Genomic DNA, 24,539 nt, shown 5'->3' with positions numbered 1-24,539 from the left:
GAGTCACAGAGTCACAGCCCCAGTGTCCCTGAGCTTCCTTGGGTGAGGCCGAGACTTTTTGGGCAAAACAGGACAAGAAAAATCCTGAATCCTCCTTCTCGGTAGAGGCCACCTGTCCTGGAACTTGCTCTTGTAGACCAGGTTGGCCTTGAACTCACAGACGTCTGCCTGCCTCTGCCTCCCGAGTGCTGGGATTAAAGGCACACGCCACCACTTCTTGGTTAAACATGAGAATTGTTGGACAAAGAAGACACTGGTCTCTGTCCTCAGGAGTATAACTACTCAGCTCCAGCCTCCTCCACATAAGGGTCGAGTTGGCAACAGATTTGATTAAAACCTCATGGTTTCTCTTTGGTCTGTGGGCCACAGGGCTCCCCTTACCTGCACTGTATGCGGGGGATGTTCTGTTTGTATTTGTCCTTCACACTAGTTTCTTTCCTCATCTCTGTAATAAGATGCTTGAAAGAAGAGATGTGCAGCTCGTAGTTTTGGAACACACAGTCCAGTTTATGGATGTATGCTCCATGGGGTTTATGAGAGAGCTTTGCCCATCTGCTGTAAACACCTTTCTGGTATTTTCACCAGTGATTTTTTAGAAAGTGTTTTGATTTGTGGCTTTCTTTGTTCTGTCATGAGAAAAGTTTCAATAAGCTGGGTGTGGTGAGGCACACTTTTTTTTTTTTTTTTGAGACAGGGTCTCTCTGGGTAGCCCTGGCTCTCCTGGGACCAGGCTGACCCTTAATTCAGAGATCAGGCTGCATCTGTCTCCCAAGTGCTGGGAATAAAGGCATTTAGTACAACACTTATGAAAGTTTTTTGTTTGTTGTTTTAGTTTTCACTGTTTTCAGACAGGGTTTTATTTGATGGTCCAGGCTGGCAGAAACCATTACAAACCTCTTGTCTTGGACTCCTGAGCACTAGAACCACAGGTGTAAACCAACTGAGTTCAGCTCAGAAAACTCTTCTTTAAGTAGAATGTCAACCAAATGTGGACGGAATGACGTGTTGCCTGGGGGACCAGCTTCCAGCAGGGCAGGGCTCAAAGGGAATCTAGAGTCAGCACATTAGACTTTTCTATCTGAGGGGTCAGGGAAAAAGACACTCACTCTGTATGGATGGTTTCCTTGTTGACTCTTCTGTGTTCTTCTGGTCTTCATATTCCTGGTGATTTCCTTCTCTCGTTCTTGATGTTTTCCTTCTAACTCATTTTAACTCTCTCTCTATTCTCTCTCCTACATTTTATAACCCCAGCAAAACCTTTCAGGCAGTATAAAAATTACAATGTGGTTACATTCTGTTTTCCAAGTGAATGACTACAATGAATACAAGGAGAAAAAAACAGAATGTTTTCTGTATCCCTTACATGATTAAACATTTTACATATTACAGGTAAAAAGCAAATTATCCCAAGGACCCATGTACATTCATACCCAAGCATTTTGTTATAGATTAACAGTGTGCAAGCAAACCAGATATTCTATTGCTAACAGACTGTGTTTTATGGTTACAAAGAAAGGGTCAATCACTTTCTTATTTATCTTGAAAGGTAATCTTATTAGGAATCTTAAAGGAATCACAAATCTAAACTTTTATATATGAAAAAGAATCACTCAGCCAGGTGGTGGTGGCGCACGCCTTTAATCCCAGCACTCGGGAGGCAGAGACAGGTGGATCTCTGTGAGTTCAAGGCCAGCCTGGTCTACAGAGCTAGTTCCAGGATAGGCTCCAAAGCCACAGAGAAACCCTGTCTCGAAAAAACCAAAAAAAAAAAAAAAAAAAAAAGAATCACTCAGTTCTACTTTAAATCTTTAGAGTGCATATCCACTCAACAATAGCTTCTTTCACCAGGAGATTGAGGGCAGGAATGGGTAAGTAATTAATCACTACCTTTGATCATTAACCAGCCCTAGCAAGAAAGGCCCGTCAGCTAATAATAATTGGGCTGCTTTGTTCTTGTTCCCTGACCTTAACAAGTTCCTCATTCAACTCTGGGTCTTTCTAAACTCTAGATTTTCTTCTTTTGCAAAAAAAAAAAAAAAAAATTCTTACCAAATTACTTTCCCTTTGTTTGTGTGTGCCTTTCTGCAACACTTGAGATTGTTTTCTCCCACTGACTTCCATAGGCCTCCCCCCAACAAAAATAAATACATACATTAATTTTTTTTGTTTACTTTTGTTGTTTGTTTTAGTTTTTTTGAGGGTTGGTTTTCCTGCTTCTGCATCTGGAGTGCTTGGGACGCCACCATATGCAGCTAGTCGTCAGTTTTTTGAGTCACACTGATCCTGTCTCACAACTGAAAAGAACGAGAAGCAAGGACTGTCGAAGGGCAGGCAAGCGACGTTTACAGAGAAGCTGGTCCCAGTAGCAGTGTGGGGGTGTCTCGAAAATGAGTTGCCTTAATTTGAATATGTATGTGGAATTTTGATTAGTTGATGGGATCAGGTGAAAGGGTGCTTGTTCAAGTAAGTCTCTGAAAAGTTCCAAGAGGTCAGAGAATCCAGAACTAAAAGGAACAAAAGATGGTAGCCAACTTCTTGTTAAGTCAGTCAGAGCTGCTTGGCCTTCATCTCCCTATAGCATGTTTTTTTTTTTTTTTCCCTACCACACCCGGCTCTGAGCGCCCTCCATTTCCTGGAACGTGGCTTTCTATACCCACAGAGGTTAGCTTTCATCCCGTAGGCACATCTCGAGAACAGTAGATACCTTTGCTCAGCTGGGCCTGCGACTCAGACAGCTGCCAAACCGGGGTGTGGTTGCGCAGGCCTTTAACCCCAGCACTCGGGAGGCCGAGGCAGTCGGAGCTCCAAGAGTTCGAGGTCAGCATGGTCTCCAAAGCGAACTCCAGGACAAACTGTTACACAAAGTAATCCTGCCTCGAAAAAAAACCAAAAAATAAAACAAATAAGCAAAACTAGATTAGCTGCTTTTAGAATGAGGCTGCCTTGATTTGATTTCTGTCACACATTTAGGGACAACTAACTGAAGCCCACACAAGAGCAGGCCACCGACGGTTCTTTCGTTTCTGCAAATCTGATTTCCGTCCGCAGCTGCCCTTCCCGTCCTCCTCAGCCCCGCCGCCTTGGTCCTTCCAGGCCATGACATCAGCTTCATGCATCCGGTCCGTTCTGCTGCTCCCCCTGCTTGCGGACCGCCACGCACAACGGAACTCGGGGAGCGAGTCTAGAGGCGTCCCGGAAGATTGTGCGCGCGCACACCCGGTCGGGCCGTCCTCTCTGCCCGTTGACCCGGAAATGCTTATGGCAGGCGCTCGGATCGCGGGAACCCAGAATGGTGTTCCTTACAACGCGGCTGTGGCTGCGGAACCGCCTCACAGACCGGTTCTGGCGGGTCCAGGAGGTGCTGAAGCATGCTCGGGTGAGTGCGCGTGCCGGGATCCCCTGGGGCGCGGGCAAGGCTGTGCGCTACCATCCGGACACCCTTCTTTCTTTTTCGTCGTCCAGCATTTTAGGGGAAGGAAGAACCGCTGCTACCGGCTGGCGGTCAGGGCGGTGACCAGAGCCTTCGTGAAGAGCACGCAGGCCCGCAGACTGAAAAAGCGGAACCTGAGAACCGTAAGCACCGTCCCTGGGGGTCCCACCCCGACCCCGGGGTCCCACCCCGACCCCCGAGCTTGTCCTTCATCTCCCCTAGAGCTAGGCCCTCCTCCACACCCGACTTCGGGAGCTTGGCCTTCAGTCCCTTGGCGTTTCCCTCACCTTGCACAGAAGCTGTGTGAAGGGCGAAAGGACCGGCATTGGCACAAGACAGCCCTAGACATTGGGACAAAAGGCATGGGAAAAGGGACAAAGACAGGAGCTAGAGGACTGGGAGAAGGGCGAGGACTGCTTATCCCGTAGGGACAAAGAGCTGCCTTGGATAGGGAAGAAACGGCAATTGACAGTTTATAAAGGTGAAAGAGGAAGCCTCCTGTTAGGATGGGGTGTTTAATTTTATTTGGACAGGTTAATCAGGGTAGCCACAGGGGGCTTTTGCAGGACTTCAATACTTGGATAGCTGGACCTTGGTAGTCAGCCTCAGGAGGAGGAAGTGGCCAAATAAAGGCTAGCTTTAGGAATGTAATCTAACGATTTTTATCAAGGAAGAGGAAATAGCAAGGCCTGCCAGAGCCATATTTGTTATGCTCGGACCTACTAGCATCCCTTCAAAGGGTGTTGTTTTGTTTTGTTTGTTTGCAGTTTGAGAGCTGTACTTGGAGCCTAGCTTGTAGCTCTGACAAGTACCTATGAGTAAGTCAGCAGGGCCATATGATAGATTGTTTCTGACCTTGAGAGTCAGAAAGTGCTCCCTAAGACTGGAGAGATGGCTGCAGGACTCGCTGGTCTTCTGTATCATCCGAGTTCTGTTCACAGCGCCCACACGAGGCAGCTCACAATTGCCCATACTTCTAACTGCAGGGGATCTGACTCCTGGTCTCCATGGGCACCCATATACACATTTTTTCACACATGACACACCCATATTTATACAAATAAAAAAAAATTAAAGGACCCCCCCCCAACCTGAATGTGGGTACATCATGATGGCTGTGTTCACAGTCTGGATAATGTTGATTTGGGTTCCTGTTCATTCTCAGATGCACCAGCCTTTGGAGTAGGGTGGTATTGCCCCAGGATCTGGTGATTTGTGTTGCAGTGTTGTGAAAATATGGGAGTGTTCATTTATATGAAAAGTGAGCATTTGCTGCCAGTGTGGAGGGTCTCAGGGCCTGGGACAGTCTCATGGTCACCCTGGGATTCTGATGCGTGCTCAAACTTGAGAACTTTAGGAACTACTGTACCTTTGTGTGAAAAAAAAATGATTAAAAGATCACTCTCACCCTGCAAAACAAACAAACAACAACCCGCTGATATTTAATGTGTAAGAACAGAGGCACGTACCAGTTATGCTGAAGAAACCTAACATTGCTGTCTCCAGGCCAGGGTCTCTTTAGATTCTTGTGTCTTCCCAGATGTTAAGGTGTTTGCCTATGCCTGGCACAGAGTCTCCTGATATAATCAGCCAGATCCTTGAAGGATTCTCTCCCCGTTCCATAGAGTTTGCTATGTTCCTCTGTCTGCCACAGAATCTCAATCTTTGTTTTATTGGTACATGCACATAGTTTGTACTGGCGACTTCCTTGCATGTGCTTGGGATTGAATAACTAGGGCCTTGAGCATGCTAGTCATGGGTTCTCTGTGTGTGCATGTACTCATGCACATGCATGGATGTGGAGGTTAGGGGTTAACCGTTCTAGCCTTTTGCCTTATTGAGGCAGGATCTGCCTTGCTGATTGTGCTATACCCTGTACTCTAAGCTAGCCGGCCTAACCGTAGGAGTGCTAGGATTATAGATGGATGCTACAACATCCAGCCTTTTTTTTTTTTTTAAATTTTATATGCATTGGTATTTTGCCGGCACGCATGTCTGTGTGAGGGTGTTGGATCCCCTGGAGGTAGAGTTACAGGCAGTTGTAAGCCGCTGTGTGGGTGCTGGGAACTGAACCTAGGTCCTTTGGAAGAACAGCCAGTTCTCTTAACCGCTGAGCCATCTCTCCAGCCCCACATCCAGCTTTTTTACTTGAGTTCCAGGGATTGAGCTCAGGTCATCAGGACTGCACAGTAACATGAGCCATCTCTGTGTCCCCAGCCGGTTTCATGTGCAGGTATGTTGTGTAAAGGTCAGTCTCAAGTGTCGTTCCTCAAAGGCCATCCACCTGGGGTTTGTTTTGTTTTGAGATGAGGTCTCTAACTGGGGTCTGAACATGGTATCATAGAGCACTGACTTCCTAGACTGGACTTGAACTCATTCTATAGCCCAGCTTTGCAATCATTTGTCAGGTCTCCTGGGAGCTGGGGTCACAGGCCTACTACCAGGTCTAGCCTTTTGCCTGTCTGCCTGTCTTTTTATTTGTTTGTTTGTTTTGTTTTTGAGACAGAATCTTGTCATATAGCCCTACCCACCCTGAAACTCACTGTGTAGACCAGGCTGGCCTCAGGCTTGAAGTTGTTCCTCCTGGCTTTGCCAGAAATCAGGCATACAGTATCATCCTAGTTCGCTTGTCTTTTTTTTTTTTTTTTTTGATTTTTGAGACAGGGTTTCTCCGCAGCTTTTTGGTTCCTGTACTGGAACTATCTCTTGTAGACCAGGCTGGCCTAGAACTCACAGAGATCCGCCTGCCTCTGCCTCCTGAGTGCTGGGATTAAAGGCGTGCGCCACCACCGCCCGGCTTTCGCGTGTCATTTTTAAAGGAAATTATTGCTTTACTTTTTTTTTCTTTCTTCAAGACAAGATTTTTTCTGTGTAACCCTGGCTGTCCTGGAACTTGCATGCCTGTATCTCTGCCTCCTGACTGCTGGGATTAAAGGCTTGGACCACCACCACCACCATTTTTTTTTTCTTTTGGTAATGTTTTGTTTTTTTGAGACAGGGTCCCACTGTGTAGCTCTGGATGTCTTAGAAATCAATCAATATCAAACATCTATTTTTTTAATTAATTTTTATTGAGCTCTTCATTTTTCTCTGTTCCCCTCCCTGCTTCTTCCTTCCCCTTCAACTCTCTCCCAAGGTCCCCATGCTCTCAATTTACTTGTCTTTTTCTACTTCCCAAGTAGATTAGATCTATGTATGTCTCTTAGTGTCTTCCTTGTTATCTTGGTTCTCTGGAATTGTGATCTGTAGGCTGATTTTCTTTGCTTTATGTTTAAAAACCACTTATGAGTGAGTATATATGATAATTGTCTTTCTGGGTCTGGATTACCTCACTCAAAATGATGTTTTCTAGCTCCATTTGCCTGCAAATTTCAAGATGCCATTATTTTTTTCTTCTGTGTAGTACTCCATTGTGTGAATATACCACATTTTCCTTATTCATTCTTCGGTCAAGGAGCATTTAGGTTGTTTCCAGGTTCTGGCTATAACAATGCTGCTATGAACATAGTTGAGCCAAGGTCCTTGTGGCACAATTGAGCATCCTTTGGATATATACCCAAAAGTGGTATTACTGGGTCTTGAGGAAGGTTATTTCCTAATTTTCTGAGAAATTGCCACACTGACATCCAAAGGGACTGTACCAGCTTGCATTCCCACCAGCAATGCAGAAGTGTTCCCTTTTCCCCACAACCTATCCAGCATAAGTTGTCATCAGTGTTTTTGATCTTGGCCATTCTTAACAGGTGTAAGATGGAATCTCAGGGTTGTTTTGATTTGCATTTCTCTGATGACTAAGGATGTTGAGCATTTCCTTAAGTGTCTTTCAGCTATTTTAGACTCCTCTATTGAGAGTTCTCTGTTTAGGTCTGTACTCCATTTTTTTTCTATTGGATTATTTGTTCTTTTGGTGACCAATTTCTTGAGTTCTTTGTATATTTTAGAGATCAGACCTCTGTCTGATGTGGGGTTAGTGAAGATCTTTTCCCATTCTGTAAGCTGTCGTTTTGTCTTGTTGACCGTGTCCTTTGCTTCACAGAAGCGTCTCAGTTTCAGGAGGTCCCATTTATTGTTTCTCTCAGTGTCTGTGCTCCTGGGGTTATATTTAGGAAGTGGTTCCCTGTGCCGATGTGTTCAAGTGTACTTCCCACTTTCTCTTCTATGAGTTTCAGTATGGCTGGCTTTATGTTGAGGTCTTTGATCTATTTTAATTCCAGCTCTGGATTAATCGAATTTCAGCTGCCTCCCAGGAACATGGCTTACAGTACCCAGCATTCATGGTCAACTTAATTAAGGTAAGTTGAGGGCCTTGTTGAGGTGTTGAGCATTTGAAGGAATCACCCCATCAGATGTCCATGGGCAGACATGAGTGTTGTTAGGCCTGCACCCTGAACTATCTGTTGTCTCTCTGGGGTTCTGGAAACGTGCCTGCTTTTTCCTTGCCTTGCTGATATTTCAGCACATTGTAAATAGAGCATGTCATACAGTTGACTGTTTTGGGATATTCAGTCACACTGCGAATCCTGAATTTGCGTTTGCATTAATTAAATAAAATCAACCTTGGGTCAGGAGGAAGAGCCAGCAACTAGTTGACAGAAAGTAATCAGAAAGTCAGACGGCGTCTGGAAGACGGATGGAGAGACGAACTGGAAGTAGCAGGGAGGGACTTTGAGTGTGGCAGTGCTTTTTGGTTTGGTAGAGCAAAGAGTGCTCTATTTCTGAAATGCTGGAAGGCCAGCCAGTTGCTTCTCAACCCCTCTGAGCTAGCAGGTTTTCACCCTAACCTCTGACTCCTGAGTTTTATTGATAAATAGACTGATAGAGATTTGGTGAAAAACGACATTTGGTGGTGGCAGCAGGAGGTGGAGTCAGTGGACATAAAAGTCCCACCAGTCTGCTGCCTGATACGTGGCCCAGTAACTGTACAGCCACAATTACTGGCTGAAACAGCAGTAGATTCAGGGGCAGCCGTTGTGCTGATGAAAAAAACATTTTGGTTCCCATTGTGGGGTGCCAAGTGTAACAAGTCTTTCTTTGAACCACCAGCTCCTAAATAATGACATGGAGACTTTTTTTTCTAATTATGAAAACTTGACCTTAGCTTAGGCTTATTCCCAGCTAGCTCTTTAAAACTTAAGTTAGTCTGTTTATATTAATCTACATTCTGCCACATGGCTAGTTACCTCTCATCCATATGGTACATCCTACTTCCTCTGTGTCTCTTCCCAGAGTTCCTCTCTCTGCCTGGAAGTTCTGCCTAGTCTCTCCTGCCTAACTTTTGGCCATTCAGCTCTTTTTTATTATTATTATTATTTTGTTTTTTTTTTTTTTTTAAATATTTATTTATTTATTATGTATACAATGTTCTGCCTACACGTACCCCTGCAGGCCAGAAGAGGGCACCAGGCCTCATTACAGATGGTTGTGAGCCACCATGTGGTTGCTGGGAATTGAACTCAGGACCTTTGAAAGAGCAGGCAATGCTCTTAACCACTGAGCCATCTCTCCAGCCCTGGTTTGTTTTTTTTTGTTTTGTTTTTCGAGACAGGGTTTCTCTGGCTTTGGAGCCTGTCCTGGAACTAGCTCTGTAGACGAGGCTGGTCTCGAACTCACAGAGATCCACCTGTCTCTGCCTCCCGAGTGCTGGGATTAAAGGCGTGCGCCACCATCGCCCGGCTTCAGCTCTTTATTAAATCAATCAGAAGGTGCCTTAGGCAGGAAAGGAAGGACAGAGACACATTCTCACACAGTGTGATCAAATATCCTGCAACAGTCGCCAGTTTGGATGTTTCTGTATGAAAGAAAAAGGATATTAAACTAATTTTAACTTTTGAGTTTGAGGTTTGTTTTGTTTTAAGTTATTTTGCCTGCATGTATGTCTGTGTACTGCATCTATTTCTGGTGTCCTTCAGTGCCAGTGAACTCACCTGCTTCTGCTGGCCCAGTAGTCTTAATGAGCTTATATCTCTGAATTACAGTAAAGGATTAGCCCAGGCCAGAAGTCTTAGTGCATAAGTGACCTCTGACCCTAATTATGGGCCCTGGGCTTCAGCTGGTTCTTCTTTGTCACAGCCTCTACAAGACCCTTCCTTGTCCCTACTCACATTGTCCTACAGTGTCCTACTATGTTTTACAGGCAAGATGTTCTTGCTCTGCCTATCCCACAGTTCCCAACTGTTCCACACCAGTAGAGTGGTGCTAGCTACGCTAGACTCACTAGAGGTCTTGTGGCTGCATCCTCCTGTCTGTTCCCATGTGGGATCTCCTGTATTCTACTGAAGTAATTTCTGTTGTCTTTTGTTGTTTTTTGATAAGGTCTCACTATATAGTCTTTGGCTAGCCTGGAATGCACAGAGATCTGCCTGCCTCTGCCTCCACAGTGCTGGAATTGAAGGCGTGCACCACCATACCTAGCTTTCTCAAATGGTTTCTGATACTTACTACACGCTATGGTTCTTTTTCTTCCCAGTGCCAGGTGGAGCTCAACAGGAAGGTACTTGTGGACCTGGCCATCTATGAACCAAAGACTTTTAAGTCTTTGGCAGCTTTGGCTAAGAGGAGGCAGCAGGAAGGATTTGCTGCAGCTCTGGGGGATGGAAAGGAGCCAGAGGGCATCTTTTCTAGAGTGGTACAGTACCACTGAAGACTGCAGTGCTGTGGAAATTGTTATAAGATAGGAGCAAAAGGACTGTCTAGTCACCAGGAAGTCTGATTTGTATTTATTTATATTTTAGCAACAGGCCTGAGAGAAAAGTTTTTTACTCAGTGATATATTCCCAAAACTATCATGTAAAGATTGTACAAATAAAGCCTTTGCAGTGTTCAGCTTGTGAGTTATTTTCTGGCATCAGACAAACACACCTTTAGATGCATAAAGCCTCTGAAGTACCCATGTACTTGTCATTGACTGCCTATTATGGGAGAGGCTGTTACGTGGGAATAGTAGGATTCAGCTTTACATGCTGCTTTTCCTATAAGCGGGGATTCTATACCAGGTTTCTGAAATGACCATTTTCTGGTCTTCCTTAAGTAAGTACCCCAGAGTCTGTAAACTTACTGTAAACAGGATTGATATTAACCTCTTTTGGTTTTTTGCTTATATATATGGCATGTGCCCAGTGGTTCAGCTGTTGAGCCAGACAGGGTTTCTCTGTTGCTTTGGGACCTGTCCTGGAGCTAGCTCTTGTAGACCAGGCTGGCTTCAAACTCACAAAGATCTGCCTGCCTCTGTCTCCCGAGTGCAGGGATTTAAGGCATGCGCCACCACCACCTGGCTTCCTGTCTCTTTCCATGTTCCCAGTTGGGTTCAGATCAGGGGAATATGTCCTAATATCAGGAATGTGATGCTCTTGGTCTCAGCCTGAAAGGGCGGGTCAGCTTTAAAGGGGTCTTCCAAACTTCTATCCTCCTGCTAGGTGTTTTAATGAGACTGCTCTGTAAGGTTCAGGAATACATTGTGCATTAGAGCAGCACCTCAGCAGCTCTGTTTCTGCTGTATAATGCAGACTCTGTCGCTCCTCCTCCTGCAGGGGATAATGTGTGAGGCCCCCTCTTGTTCTCTCCTGCCTCTATCAGGTTCTGCGGTTTGCACTCCCTTACCGTCATTGTGGTATCCACTGTTTGCCTCCCATGACTTGGTTTACATTTGATCTTACTAGAGCCACTTCCTGGAAACAACCCAGGAGACCCTGACCGTGATTTACTTTGTTCTCTGTTATAGTAAAATCTTATCAGGCCATTTTTTAGTCTGCTTTGTGGGGACTGTATGGTAGGACCAAATTGAAGACACTACTAAAGTCCAGTGGTGAGCCAGTGAGTTTACTGGGTTCCGTATGGGAGCAGAAATGACTCACAGCTCTGTCACCAAACCCCACCATGACATGAGGGAGACTCATGAAGACTGGGGTGCAATGCAGAGCTTACAGGCAGTTCAACAACCTGGGGAGTCTTTTCCAGGCAGCCCGTTTGTCTGACAATCTCTCAGTAGTCCTTACAGCTGATGAGACATGCTTGGGGAGGGGACCTAATGAATTTGTCCCACATGACCAATAACTTTGGTCTAGCAGGATAGGGCACATCTTCTAGAACAATCTAATCAGTTGTCAGGCAAGCTGCTTCTGAGGTGAAGTGGACAGAGTGACTGAGTTGCCCAAGAGTGCCTCCAGGGCCCTAACACCCACTCCCCAGCGGCTTGGTTATCTTCAATAAAACAAAAGCAAACTCCAAGGGGAGTGAGAGGCACCTCAACAGACCCTGTCAGCTCCATGGCACTAATGGGGTATGCTGCCCCTAGGTCCTAGAGAAGACGGCCTGTCAGGGATGTATTTCAGAGCCTCCATGAGCTTTGTTGAAAGGGAAACTAACCACTTCACAACGCTGTGCAGCTTAAGGCTTCGTTTTGAGCTGTAAGCACGGCCTTTAATTTTTTAAGTTCTCTACTACGTGCGATTCCATGTTTTTACTGCTGCAAGAAGAGTCCAAGTGTTTTACCCTGCCTGGGCCAGAAGCAAGTCACCTACCAGAGGAGAGGATATTTCCACCAGCCCAAAGGCCACACATCACTACCTAGGGGCAGTCACCATGACCTATTGCAGAGGTATCATCATGTAGCTTTGCTGTCACTAGGTGGGTCAGAGGGCTCTGTAGGCAAGGATCCGTGCTGCTGTTCTGGGATGCCCTGGCCATGGAGAGGGGCTGCGGCTGCTCCTGATCCAGTTGACCATTTTCCAGCACCTGTGTGGGTGACACCATTTACTGTCCCCTCCACCACATCAGTCTCATCCTCGCAGCCAGTGCTCTTAACAGCTAAGCCTATCTTTCCAGTTCTTTAACCTGCACTTTCCATGCGGACAGATCCCCCCCCGCAGCTGCAGCCGAGCAGAAGCCAGCAGGAAGGGTTGAGAACTAAAGCCCCTGGGCTAAACCGCGCTGTGATGCTGAGCGCGTGCAACTGTGGGGACGAAGCCGTCCTGCCCCGGTCCCCACGGAAAGACTCCCTTCTAGAACCCCGGTTCCCGCGGCAGCAGCACCGCAATCTCTTCCGGACCGACCGCTTCCGAGTCCGCCCAGGCCGCGGAGCCGAGTGGGTAACGAGCAGCCCCACCCAAGGCCATTTCCGGCGTCAGCGGCTGACGCGATACAGGAGAACAGACCGTGCGGCCAATGGGGACGAGGCGGCGCTGACGCACAGCCAATGGGCGGAGGCGGAGGCGGGACGGCCGGGCTGGTCGCGAGGAGCCGCCCTCCGGGAAGGGCCCAAAAAAGAATCGGCGGCACAAAATGGCGGCGGCGGCGGCCGGGGCTTCGGTGCTGGCGGCCCCCGCGTTGGCGGCCGGGGCTTCCGGCTCGGGGGGAGCCACCCCAGGGTCGCAGGGGGTGCTGATCGGTGACAGGCTCTACTCGGGCGTACTCATCACCCTGGAGAACTGTCTGCTGCCCGACGATAAGCTGCGGTTCACGCCATCCATGTCGAGCGGTCTCGACAGCGACACGGAGACCGGCCTCCGCGTGGTGGGCTGCGAGCTCATCCAGGCAGCCGGCATCCTGCTCCGCCTGCCGCAGGTAAGGGCGCGGCCGCGAGCGTAGTAGGTAACCGTCCGCCGGCGGTCGAGAGTGCCGGCCGGCCCTTTGTTGTCGGCTTGGCCCATGTCCCGGGACCGGCCCGAGGTCGGAGCCCAACCCGCACCGCAGCCTTGACGTAATACCGACTCCGTGCCTCCGACCTGGCCGCTGACCCGCTCCGAGTGCGGCCCGCGCCCGGGCTTCCCCTCCCCCACGCCCTCGGGCCAAGGCCCTTTTACAAACCCCAGGACCGCCCCGCGAGACAGAAGTTCTCTGGGGAAGTGGGATCTGTCGTGGGTATTTGTCCTGGGGGAAGGAACTACACTGGACGCTTGAGCTGGGTTGAGTTCTGCCTTCAAAAGTGATGGAATCTTCTCCATCCCTAGGTGGCCATGGCTACAGGGCAGGTGTTGTTCCAGCGGTTCTTTTACACGAAGTCCTTCGTGAAACATTCCATGGAGGTAGGCTTCTCTCTGTTTTATCAGAGAAATGGATTGGGAGGAAAGCTGGCTTGTTGTGCCCACTACTTACTTAGTGAACTGAATACTGTCCTGCAAACTTTATACCGTTCTCCCTGGAGGCCTGTCTCTGTACCTTCTGTTTGCTCCTAATAGTTTTTAACGCCCCGGAAGGTCCTCAGGTTGGGGAAAAACACCCGTGTCCCAATGTACGTTTCAGCATGTGTCCATGGCTTGTGTTCACCTGGCTTCCAAAATAGAAGAGGCTCCAAGACGAATCAGGGATGTCATCAATGTATTCCACCGCCTTCGGCATCTCAGAGAGAAAAAGTGAGTCCTTTCCAGAGCTGTCAAATGTCTGTCTGTTATACCAACCCATGGATTCGCAGTAGTTTGTTCCCAAGTGCCCCATACCATGGGGGCAGTGGTGGGGGAGCACGGTGATAGGGTAACTGGCTGTTCTAGCCCTGCTGGAATGCCACCCTGTTGTCCTGTCTGCTCTGTGTTTCGTTTCTCAGAATCACCAAGCCCCAGACCAGTGGATCTCACCCTTCGTGCTGACAGTGTCTAAGCTAGTGATTCTTCGTTAAGAGAGCTGTCCCAGCATTGTGTTGTGTTTGTCAGCATTCCCGGTCTCCTTGCCAGAAACCTTCCTAAGTTGTAGCAGAATGCCTCTTGGGATGGTCTTTTGATATCTGACCTTGTCGTGTAGTTAAATGGCCTGGAAATGTAGATGCAGCTGGGTTCTCCTCTCAGCAGTTCCTTCCCAGTCTCCCCTTATGTTCAGATACATGAGCATGCTTGTCTCCAAGTACTGCTTTTTAAAGCACCCATGGAGAGCTGGCATGGTGGCGCATGCCTTTAATCATGGCACTCAGGAGGCAGAGGCAGGAGGATGTCTTGAGTTTGAGGTCAGCCTGGTCTACAGAACTGGTTGCAAGACAGCCTGGGCTATACAGAGAAACCCTGTCTAGCAAAACAACAAACAAAACCCAACCCACCCTTGGAACAAATCCTGGTGAGTAAGAGTTGGAAATAGGATCAGGAGTTCACGGTCGTCTGTTGTCAACTACATAATGAATTTAAATCAGCCTGGAATATGTAAGACCCTATCACAGAAGAACACACGACGTAAGAAGATCCTGTCTCAGAAACAGGTAAAACCCAAAGCAGTGCTAAGATGGCTCAGTAGGTTCTTGTCCTGCATTCAGCTCTGGGATCAACAGGGTAGGAGAGAATTGACTTCCACAAGTTGTCCTTTGTCCTCCACAGGCACAACCCATAAACCACACAAACAGTATAAATTTTAAAGAATATATACGCAGGGTTGATGAGATGCTTTGGTGGGTAAATGAGCTGCTGCCAAGCCTGGGACCTGCATTTGATGCCCAGGTCCCACATGGTAGACGTAGAGGGAGGCAGCTGACTTGTCCCCAGTCATGGACCATATCCCAGACTTCCTGTTCTTGTTCACAGAAGGCCTTTAGTTTTTGTTTTGTTCTGCTCTTTTCTAAACCAGAGTCTTGCTGTGTGGCCTTAGTTGGCTTGGCCAGACTAGGCTTTCCTCGCTCAGGTGGCCTGTCTGTCCCCAGAGTGCTGGAGTTAGGGAAATGTACCACGATGCCCAGCTTAACAGAAACCCCTTTAAAACACAACCTGGTCTCTTTGGTTTGGTTTGGGTTTTTGAGACAGGGTTTCTCTGTAGACCTGGCTGATCTAGAGATCCACCTGTCTCTGTGATCAAAGGCATACATCATCACACCCAGCTACAACCTGGTATCTTTTTCAATAGTCTGTTATCTGTATCTGCAGCTTTCTCACTCAAGAGTTCAACCAGCCTTGGATTGAAACTCTTGGGTGTCACTATTCCTTACAACAGTACCGGAACTATATGTGTATAGCATTTATATTGTACTAGGTATCATACAGTGCCCAAGTGATTTGAAACATGTGGAGGCTGTCTGTAAGTGCTATGGGGATATGTCACCATTTTGTATAAGAAACTTGAGCATTCATAGGTATTAGAGTAGGTGAAAGTAGTCATGGGAACCAGTTCCAGTGTATACTGAGGGGCGACTTTATTGTGCTTTATTGGTTCTGTAATTTCCCATCCAACCAGAAAGGTTGATCTTTTTTCTTGAATCTGACATGTTATATAGCCCTTGTGCAAAGATCCTGAGATCCTCCACCATATTCAGGAGGTGTGTTGATATTCTAGAAAACAATGTGTAGAGACAAGGGGCAGGTTAGTAATAAAGTATACGTAGGGTCTTTCTCTCAGGTGAAAAATAAAGAATACATAGGTTAGAATTGGGGTTGGAGGACTGTTTTGCGACTTTGCGAAGGAAGTGAACTTGTAGACTTCCGGTCCCGCAGCACTTATCGCTTGCTGGAATCTGAAAGAATTTTCTACAGAGCATATGCTTTGTCTTTGCAGGAAACCTGTGCCTCTGGTGCTGGATCAAGAGTATGTTAATTTAAAAAACCAGATTATAAAGGCAGAGAGACGTGTTCTCAAGGAGCTGGGCTTCTGTGTCCATGTGAAGCATCCTCACAAGGTGGGTTCGGCTTGGCACCTGCAGCCACCTAAGCCGTGCTTCAGCTGACTTCCTGTGTGCTCCATACCCAACATTCGTATGTGGGTTCCAGTGATTGTGAGGCTGTGTGCTCCATACCCAACATTCGTATATGGGTTCTAGTGATTGTGAGGCTGTGTGCTCCATACCCAACATTCGTATGTGGGTTCCAGTGATTGTGAGGCAGGCACTTTACTGATTGAGCTTTCTCCTTAGCACTTAAGAGCAAACTTTTAAAAGTTACTTTGGAGGATCTGGAGAGATGGAACCAGCAATTAAGAGCACTCTGCTCTTCCAGAGGTTTTGAGTTCAATTCCCAGCAACCACATGGTGGCTCACAACCATGTGTAATGAGATCTGGTGCCTTCTGATATGTGGATGGAATACTGTATACATAATAATAAATCTTTTTTAAAAAAAGTTACTTTAGAAATAGCTTTAATATCTTCTTTGGAAGAACAGAAGAATTCTGAATTCTTTTATTTCAAAATGAACCAAGTAGTCTATAATATGTGCTGACTAGAAGTGAATTTATTAGATTGTTCCATGAGTGTCTTATCTAGTGTAGCTAAACTGAAACTCGAAAGCTTCAGGTTTAGCTGAGTTCAATAGAGCACACTGTAAATTTGGTACTTGGGTAGCAAAAGTTCATGTTTATTTCTCTGGCCTTGTCATCTTCTCTTGCTTATTTGAGTTTCTGACATTAGATTCTTGATAAATTCTCAACTAAATATTTTAAGTGCTTTTCTTAATGTGTTTAATGTATTTTCATGTTTTGTGCAAGTTGGCTACTGGGGTACAGGGATGTATAGTGCAGGCAACTCTCTCTGGTGGAAAGGTTTTGTCAGCAAGAATGAAAATGAGCCACATGGAAAACAAGGCCTTCCATGCCACAGGTGCAGATTGGTCTTCACATATGCACTCTGCCCAACTATAAAAGCATGTAGCAAGCACATCCTAAAAGTTGAGCTGTCTGCCGGACATCACCAGGAGCTCCCTGGGGTATAGCTTGAGGTTCTTTTGCTGCATGGACACCAAAATCTGAGTTCCGTGCTCTCCGAGTTTTTGTTAATAACTGCCTGACCCATATCTTCCAGATAATCGTTATGTACCTTCAGGTGTTAGAGTGTGAGCGTAACCAACACCTGGTCCAGACTGCATGGTGAGTTGATTTTCCTTGTTTTATGAGACCAGCAAGGGCAGTTCAGGAATGTATTACTTGAGGCACCTGGGCAGTGGGTTGTCATCCCATGACTTGGTTATGGTCTGGAATTGTCTCAGTGCCTCCCCCAAAATGACAGGGACAGTCTTAACGGTAGGTGGCCCATCCACCCCTGCCCCTGTATTTCCAATGCTCCCACCCCATGAGAGTAGTCCGTACACTTCCCTCTGGGGTTTGCCAGCTGGGTGTAGGAATGTTCTAGGTGGTCGCTCCAATCACAAAATCAGTGCTATTGTTTCCAGGGAACTGAGGGAAGGGAAAGGCTTTTGATGCAGTCCCGGGTTGGTTTTAGCAGGCATATGCTAGAATGAAGCCTGAAGTAACAGTTAGGTGTTGGGGTATTTTCCCCACAGAATTAAGTCTATGGGGTCATATTGCTGACTGAATTGTCTGGTGCTATGACATGTTTTATAGAGAACCTGTTTTGACTTTTCTTTTCTGTACTCTTTCAATCAAAGGGTAGCCTCTGAGGGTAAGTGACTAAGACTTCTCCTCTGCTGTCCAAGCGCTTTGGTGCAGGGACAGCGGCCGTCTTCAGCCAATCCAGTGCAGGCTCTCCACCGAAGGCTGGCTCTAGACTGGTGGTATGCGTACCTGATAGTATAGTCATGGCCGACTGCTGCTTGTGGTTCTCTGACGATTGTGCTTCTTGTTAATCCTGTCGTGCTTGGTAATTGTATCAATTAGAGTTGATAATTGTCTTGACTTGAATTTTGTTCTTTTAAAATTGCTGTACCTGTACAATAAAGATGCAATACCTTTCTTTAAAAAAAAAAAATATATATATATGTGGGGCAGGAGAGATGGCTCAGTGGTTAAGAGTACTGACTGCTCTTCCAGAGGTCCTGAGTTCAGTTCCCAGCAACTACATGGTGGCTCACAACCATCTGTATTGTGATCTGCTGCCCTCTTCTGGCCTGCAGGCATATATGCAGACAGAACACTGTATACACAATAAATAATATTAAAAAAATATGTACAGAAAGCGGTAAGAACTGAAGTGACAAATTGGCATGGTGGAAATTCAGGCTGTCACTGGATCTTTTCATTATTTCTCCCAAGTCCTACAGTTGCTCTTTTCAGCAGCTTAAGCAGGATTTATTCCAGTAAAGGTATGCATCTTTAAGTTAAACTATTGTAATTTATTTCTAATGTAGCATTAAGTTTAAATACACATTTAAAGGATTTCACTTGTTTTTAGAACTTAAAATACTGGGTTAATATATTTGAATACTAAAAATTCCTTATCAGTAATAAAGTTATGTGTGATATTTGTTAATGTTTATGCTGTTTAGCCACAGAATGGCTCCTGAGAGATGGACAGTGCAGCTATCTTTCTGACTTCTGATGTATAGAGTTAATGCTTCCAGGGCCAGCTGCCTCTCATAGACATCTGTAGAATTTGTTTAAAATGTTAGAATGGGTTTGAATGTTACCTTCTCTGAGGTTTTAGGACAAAGGTACTGGGTGGGGCAGTTGAATCTCATGAGGTACAGCCTGGCGTTAGGGTATGCTGTGCCATTATTGGATATGTTGGGCAGTGTATAATATAACCTCTTCACATGTTTTCTCATTGTTTTTTGCAATGTTGATAAAGCTACTATTCCATTTGGTTATAATCTATAAATTTTAAAGGAATATAAAGAAAATGTAAAAAGTTAGCCAATTTTTAGAACTTTTCTAAAAATGTGAAGTTTTGTACTTACATATGTTTTCTAAAGTATTATAGCATTTTTAAGTGTACTTTGTTGCCACTTTTAGTGTTTTGTTGCTTTTGTCTGATTTTTATGAATGTTCATTTTAAGACTCCTTGTTGAAATGGGACAGTTTGGAAACGTTCTTTGATAAGACCGAGAAGAGGATTCCCTTGGGTGTTGAGCCCATGCATCTGAACTGCACCCAAGGGCCTTTCCCTTTTCCAAGTGGACTCCCTCCCTGGAGCTGTGGCTCAGTCATCTGGAGAAGGACCGGGCCACAAGTGCTGCCTGAAGAAAAGGAACACAGGACAACTTGTCTCGCAGTTTCGAGGCTCATGCTCAGCCTGCTCATTTGAGTTTGCATGTTTCTCTGCACTATGGATTTTGAGCATTTAGATTTCTTTAATTGACTACATTTTAACTACCAAGTAGCATTTTCTTTCCAAGCATTGTGCTTTGCATGATAGCAGGCCAAATAGAGAAGGAAAAGTAAAGTTAAAGTCGGTTCTCGTTCATAGCAACACGTATTGTTTGACGTTCAGCCAGCTTTTTTCCCCCAGTGATTTCTTTCTTTCATGTATTCAGAATGCCCCAGGTATCTCTGGAGATTCCCAGAGTACCCAGCTCAGCCCTAGTGTAGAACCCTTAGGAATATCAACCTTTGGTGGCAGGTGGTGGCACAGTTGCCCACAGCACTACAGTCTTCCTGGTCTTCTTTTCAGGAACTACATGAATGATAGCCTTCGCACAGATGTCTTCGTGCGGTTCCAGCCTGAGAGCATTGCTTGTGCCTGTATCTACCTCGCTGCCCGGACACTGGAGGTAAGTGTGCAGCTCTCTGGGTTTTAATCTAGACTCTAGACCTTTCTCCAGCCTCTGGTAAATGTTAATGTGTTTGTCAAATTAGGTTCATTTGCAGAAGAGTTTCTTGCTAAACTGGCAGGCCATTTTAGGTGTTACCCTAAGAATCTTGTTGGCCTTGAAGTGTTTTGGTGAGGGTGGTAGTAGTGGTGTTTTTTTTTGTTGTTGTTGTTGTTTTTGTTGTTTTGTTTTTGAGATAGGGCTGTCTTCAAACTCACAGAGATCCAGTCTCTGCTCCTGAGTGGTAGGATTAAAGGTGTGGGTATGCACCACCATACCTGGCCTTGGAGTTCTTAAGGAAAGCAAGTGACATGATTACTTATGTGTTCACAGATCCCTTTACCCAATCGTCCCCATTGGTTTCTTTTGTTTGGAGCAACTGAAGAAGAAATTCAAGAAATCTGCTTTAAAATCCTGCAGCTTTATACACGGAAAAAGGTTCCTCTGTGTTTTTGTATGGATTAATTGCTTGTGTTTGGCCAGAAGCATTTGGTTCTGAATGGATGGATGATTCTGCCTTTTTCAGGTTGATTTGACACACCTAGAAAGTGAGGTGGAGAAGAGAAAGCATGCCATCGAAGAGGCCAAGGCACGAGCGAGGGGGCTGCTACCAGGGAGTGCTCCAGTTCTGGACAGTGCTGCAGGGTTCTCACCTGCTTCCAAGCTGGGTGAGTGTTGAGAGTTTATTCCTCACAAGGGAGCGGTTTGTAACCTGACTTGGTTTGGGGATATGTGATATTGCCTGTGAGATATCTCCTGGAGTTGATTGCAGCTTATCTCAACAGTACTCTGGCACTGGAATCCCTAGCAATCTGTTAGTGGTCCTTAAAATAAGTCAGAGCAGACCCAAGGATTGTTTTCATATTAAGAGATATGTCTGGAAAGTGGTGTTGCACACCTTTAATCCCAACACTCAGGAGACAGAGCCAGGTGGATCTGTGAGTTTGCCAGCCTGATTTACAGAGCGAGTTCCAGGACAGGCTCCAAAGCTATACAGAGAGACCCTGTCTAAAAAAACCAAAAATAAAATAAAAAGAAAGAAATATGGACAGCCTTTCTGAAATGCTGTTTGTTTGTTTTTAATTCGTTTGTTTTTCTTAACCATATAGTTTCTCTGTAACAGCTCTGACTGTCCAGCTGTTCTGAAACAAACTTTGTGGACCAGGCTGCCCTGTCTCCTGAGTACTAGGATTAAAGGCACGCACCACCCCTACCCAGATAAATTTTTTTTTAAAGATTTATTTATTATGTATGCAACATTCTGCCTCCATGTATACCTGCACGACAGAAGAGGGCACTGGATCTCATTATAGATGGTTGTGAGTCACCATGTGGTTGCTGGGAATTGAACTCAGGACCTCTGGAAGAGCAGCCAGTGCTCTTTAACCTCTGAGCCATCTCTCCAGCCCCCCCGCCCAGCTAAATTTTTAAATTTAGAGTCTATGATTATATTGTTAGAACATAGAATATGGTACTCATTCCCTGGTCCCTGGGCAAAATAGGTCTGAACAGAAGGCCTGTGTCTTGTGTATTTTCATTCTGGGCTCCAGGGTAGTTAGTTAGTTAGTTACAAATGGTCTTGTCTTGCTTTGCTAGTATATTTATTTTGACTTTTGTGTTTCAAGATAGGATTTTTTCTTATTTGAAGAAATTTCTGATTATGGTTTTAATTTCTTGTTAGGTTCAGTAGAATCCCCTAAAGAAGGTAAAGGAAACAAGTCTTCCCCTCTCTCTGTGAAGAATGCCAAACGGAAAGTGGAGGGCCCAAAGAAAGCCAAGGCAGACAGCCCTGTGAATGGGTAAGATGCTCGTGTCTGCCTAGGTAGACAGTGGAGGCTAAAGATATTGCAGGTCTCTAACTACTCTGTTCCTGTGTGCAGCTTGCCCAAAGGGCACGAGAGTCGCAGTCAAAGCAGGAGCCGTGAACAGAGCTACTCAAGATCCCCGTCCCGGTCTGCTTCTCCGAAGAGAAGGTGTGTGCCTGGTGCTTGCCCATGAGACTCTAACCTGGTGTTTTCTTAGGATAGTAGGAGGGCACATATAGATGTCTCCTGCAATAATGTAGGCACTGGCTCTTTACTATTACTATTATTATTTTATTTGAAACAGGGTTTCTTTTCTGTGTAACCCTAGCTGCCTCCCAAGTTCGGGCATTACAGGAGTGTGCCGTCACACCCAGTGGGACGGGGGTTCCTAACCTGATGTGGTTCTTCTTTCTCTGAATTTAAGATTCTTTGTGGCCAAGTGGTAGTGGTACATGCCTTTAATCCCAGCCATTGGGAGAAAGAGGCAGTCAGATAGGTGAGTCTGAGGCCAGCTTAGTCTACAGAGTGGTCTGCAAGGCAAGATAGCCAGGGTACACAGAGAAAGCCTGTTTCAAAACGTGAAACAAAACAAAACAAGCCTCTTTGCCAGCTCCTCCTTTGTTAGGTAGGGCTTGGCTAGGATCACAAGCATGTTTTTCTCTTCACAGGAAAAGTGACAGTGGCTCTACCTCGGGTGGGTCCAAGTCACAGAGTCGTTCTCGGAGCCGCAGTGACTCTCCTCCAAGGCAGGTGCACCGTGGTGCTCCCTACAAAGGCTCAGAAGTGAGGGCCTCCCGGAAAGCAAAGGACTGCAAGTACCTCACCCAGAAGCCACACAAGTCTCGTAGCCGGAGCTCCTCTCGTTCTCGAAGCCGGTCACGAGAGCGGACAGACAATTCTGGAAAATACAAGAAGAAAAGTCATTACTACAGAGATCAGAGACGGGAGCGCTCAAGGTCCTATGAGCGCACAGGCCATCGCTATGAGCGGGACCACCCTGGACACAGCAGACACCGGAGGTGAGATGGATTTCCTGGTGGCTGCCCTGGTCCCTCCCTGTTGGGCACACCTTGGCTTCAGTGGCCTGTAGCATGATGTTTTTTGGAAGTGTTTTCAATTGGACCTTGAGGTGAATTTAACTGATAGGACGGCGAACAAGGTGCCCTTGAGGCTGGCCTGGGGAGTGCTGCACGCCTGTCCCAGTTGGAGGTGCACCTCAGCTGCAGATCTTCAGGTAACTGGATGAAACAGCGGAGGCACTCGTCCCCATTGGCGTGGCTTGGTGCTATTGATGAGCTGTCGCTTCACTCCTAAACCGATACTCAATTACGTAAAGCCAAGAAAGATGATTTTTCACATGTTTGCCTATATTAGGTTATACTTGTGTACATACTTTCCAGTGTTTCACAATGAGGAAATGGCCTTAATAGCCCCTTATTCTCTATTTGCGTTGTAAATAAACATGTGCTTAATACAAGTGAAAGCTATATATGAAAACTCAGAATTTGAATTCTGTTAGCTTAACACTTGTATAGAGAATTCTGATTTTTAAAATGTGAAGGTATTTAGGTCTGTGTTGAAAGTCTTATATTTTTATCTGTGCAATGCTGAGTGCAGGCCACCAGCTCTAGAGAAATTTTATGAGGTTGAATAAACAATTCTCAGGACACTTGGGGTGTAAGACGTGGGCTGTTACCTGCTTGTTTTCTAGTGTGCGTGCCTGGGTGGTGGGAGTGTGTGCAGCTGTGCACTCGGGGTGGCAGGAGTGAGTGTGTGCAACTGTGCACTGCCTGCTGAGCTTCCAGGGGAAACGCGACTGTATGTCCCAGTTCTCATTAAAGGATTGGATTTTGTATTAAGCTCTGTGCCTTCCTGAAACCATCTATCCTTAGAGATGAAAGGCTGTTTTCTGGAGTGCACCAGGAGGGGAGAAGTGACATCAGTATACAGCTGAAGGGCTTCAGTCTAGGGTCATGGTGTATCAGAGCTTACGGTTTGTATTTACAGGGACAACCAAGAATAGGGCTCATGGGTTCAGAGCTGAGATCTGAACCTCTGTGGACAGTGAAACAGGTAAAAATGAGCAGGCCTATTCAGCCCTTCCTGGTAGCCTGCATATACTTTGTCTGAGTAGCATTGTTGGGGCTAGTCAAATCCTGCTCAGGCCAGCTTCCTGGTTCCCTGCCACTTCACAACTAGCCTGTGGGTCAACTCTACTACAGTGGCACCTAGGTCATGGTGACCATTGGGACCAGTACAGGTTCAGCAAGGTATTTGGGTCCTTGACAAGAGAAAACAGTTCATCCTGGTAGCCCCTATCTGAGGGTGGTATGATCAACCCTTCCCTCCCTCTAAGGCAGTGATTCTCAACCTCTTGGTTGCAACCCCTTTGGGGTGAAACAACCCTTTCATGGGGGTCACCCAAGACCATTGGAGTAGCAATAAAAATAGTTTTGATTGGGGGTCACCATAATGTGAGGAATTGTATGTATTAAAGGGAATTTAGGAAGCATTAAGAAGGTTAAGAATCACTGCTCTAAGGGAATCCATGTAACATAGGGTACAGAAGCCACTGTTGCCTTGTTTATATACTCTTCATCAAGAATCCTCCTACTACTGGAGAGATGGCTCAGCGGTTAAGAACACTGACTGTTCTTCCAAAGGTCCTGAGTTCAATTCCCAGCAACCACAAACGTCTATAATGAGATCTGGTGCCCTCTTCTGGCCTGCAGATATATGTGCAGGCAAAGCACTATATACATAATAAATAAATCTTTTTTGGAGCCTGTCCTGGAACTAGCTCTGTAGACCAGGCTGGTCTTGAACTCACAGAGATCCGCCTGCCTCTGCCTCCCGAGTGCTGGGATTAAAGGCGTGCGCCACCACCGCCCGACTCATAATAAATAAATCTTAAAAGAGTATTTTATTTTTT

The 24,539-nt window shown here is 46.1% G+C and overlaps 2 protein-coding genes across 5 annotated transcripts; both read left to right on the top strand.

Annotated features, from left to right (window-relative positions):
* The first annotated feature begins 3,217 nt into the window (after positions 1-3,217).
* On the top strand, positions 3,218-10,253 carry LOC121448489 (39S ribosomal protein L20, mitochondrial). The gene is made up of 4 exons (XM_041652550.1): positions 3,218-3,376; positions 3,463-3,573; positions 7,645-7,722; positions 9,897-10,253. The coding sequence occupies exons 1-4, from the start codon at positions 3,290-3,292 to the stop codon at positions 10,068-10,070; spliced, it is 450 nt and encodes a 149-aa protein (XP_041508484.1). The 5' UTR covers positions 3,218-3,289; the 3' UTR covers positions 10,071-10,253.
* Positions 10,254-12,671: 2,418 nt separating this feature from the next.
* On the top strand, positions 12,672-23,803 carry LOC121448534 (cyclin-L2). 4 transcript variants are annotated; one of them, XM_041652618.1, is made up of 11 exons: positions 12,672-12,988; positions 13,375-13,449; positions 13,667-13,776; positions 15,884-16,004; positions 17,120-17,184; positions 19,664-19,763; positions 20,136-20,240; positions 20,329-20,470; positions 21,484-21,601; positions 21,683-21,775; positions 22,276-23,803. In XM_041652618.1, the coding sequence occupies exons 1-11, from the start codon at positions 12,707-12,709 to the stop codon at positions 22,628-22,630; spliced, it is 1,566 nt and encodes a 521-aa protein (XP_041508552.1). In that variant the 5' UTR covers positions 12,672-12,706; the 3' UTR covers positions 22,631-23,803. The 4 variants fall into 4 exon arrangements, with proteins under 4 accessions (XP_041508552.1, XP_041508555.1, XP_041508554.1 ...); XM_041652620.1 differs by lacking the exons at positions 12,672-12,988; positions 13,375-13,449; positions 13,667-13,776 and adding exons at positions 14,461-14,603; positions 17,703-17,716; XM_041652619.1 differs by lacking the exons at positions 12,672-12,988; positions 13,375-13,449; positions 13,667-13,776 and adding an exon at positions 14,461-14,603.
* Positions 23,804-24,539: the final 736 nt, after the last annotated feature.

The sequence above is a fragment of the Microtus oregoni genome, unplaced genomic scaffold (genome assembly GCF_018167655.1).
Source record: "Microtus oregoni isolate MIOR12 unplaced genomic scaffold, Mior012 000005F_ref0000423, whole genome shotgun sequence".
Taxonomy (NCBI): domain Eukaryota; kingdom Metazoa; phylum Chordata; class Mammalia; order Rodentia; family Cricetidae; genus Microtus; species Microtus oregoni.
The sequence above is the reverse complement of the archived record's forward strand: the minus strand, read 5'-3'. Positions and strand labels throughout refer to the sequence as shown.

Bases quoted from the DNA above. Each gene is read 5' to 3' on its own strand.
- LOC121448489 (XM_041652550.1), top strand. From the start codon at position 3,290: ATGGTGTTCCTTACAACGCGGCTGTGGCTGCGGAACCGCCTCACAGAC. The intron at 3,574-7,644 runs GTAAGCACCGTC...TTTTAATTCCAG, and splicing joins AAAAGCGGAACCTGAGAACC to CTCTGGATTAATCGAATTTC. The intron at 7,723-9,896 runs GTAAGTTGAGGG...TTTTCTTCCCAG, and splicing joins TCATGGTCAACTTAATTAAG to TGCCAGGTGGAGCTCAACAG.
- LOC121448534 (XM_041652618.1), top strand. From the start codon at position 12,707: ATGGCGGCGGCGGCGGCCGGGGCTTCGGTGCTGGCGGCCCCCGCGTTG. The intron at 16,005-17,119 runs GTGGGTTCGGCT...CATATCTTCCAG, and splicing joins ATGTGAAGCATCCTCACAAG to ATAATCGTTATGTACCTTCA. The intron at 21,602-21,682 runs GTAAGATGCTCG...TCCTGTGTGCAG, and splicing joins GCAGACAGCCCTGTGAATGG to CTTGCCCAAAGGGCACGAGA.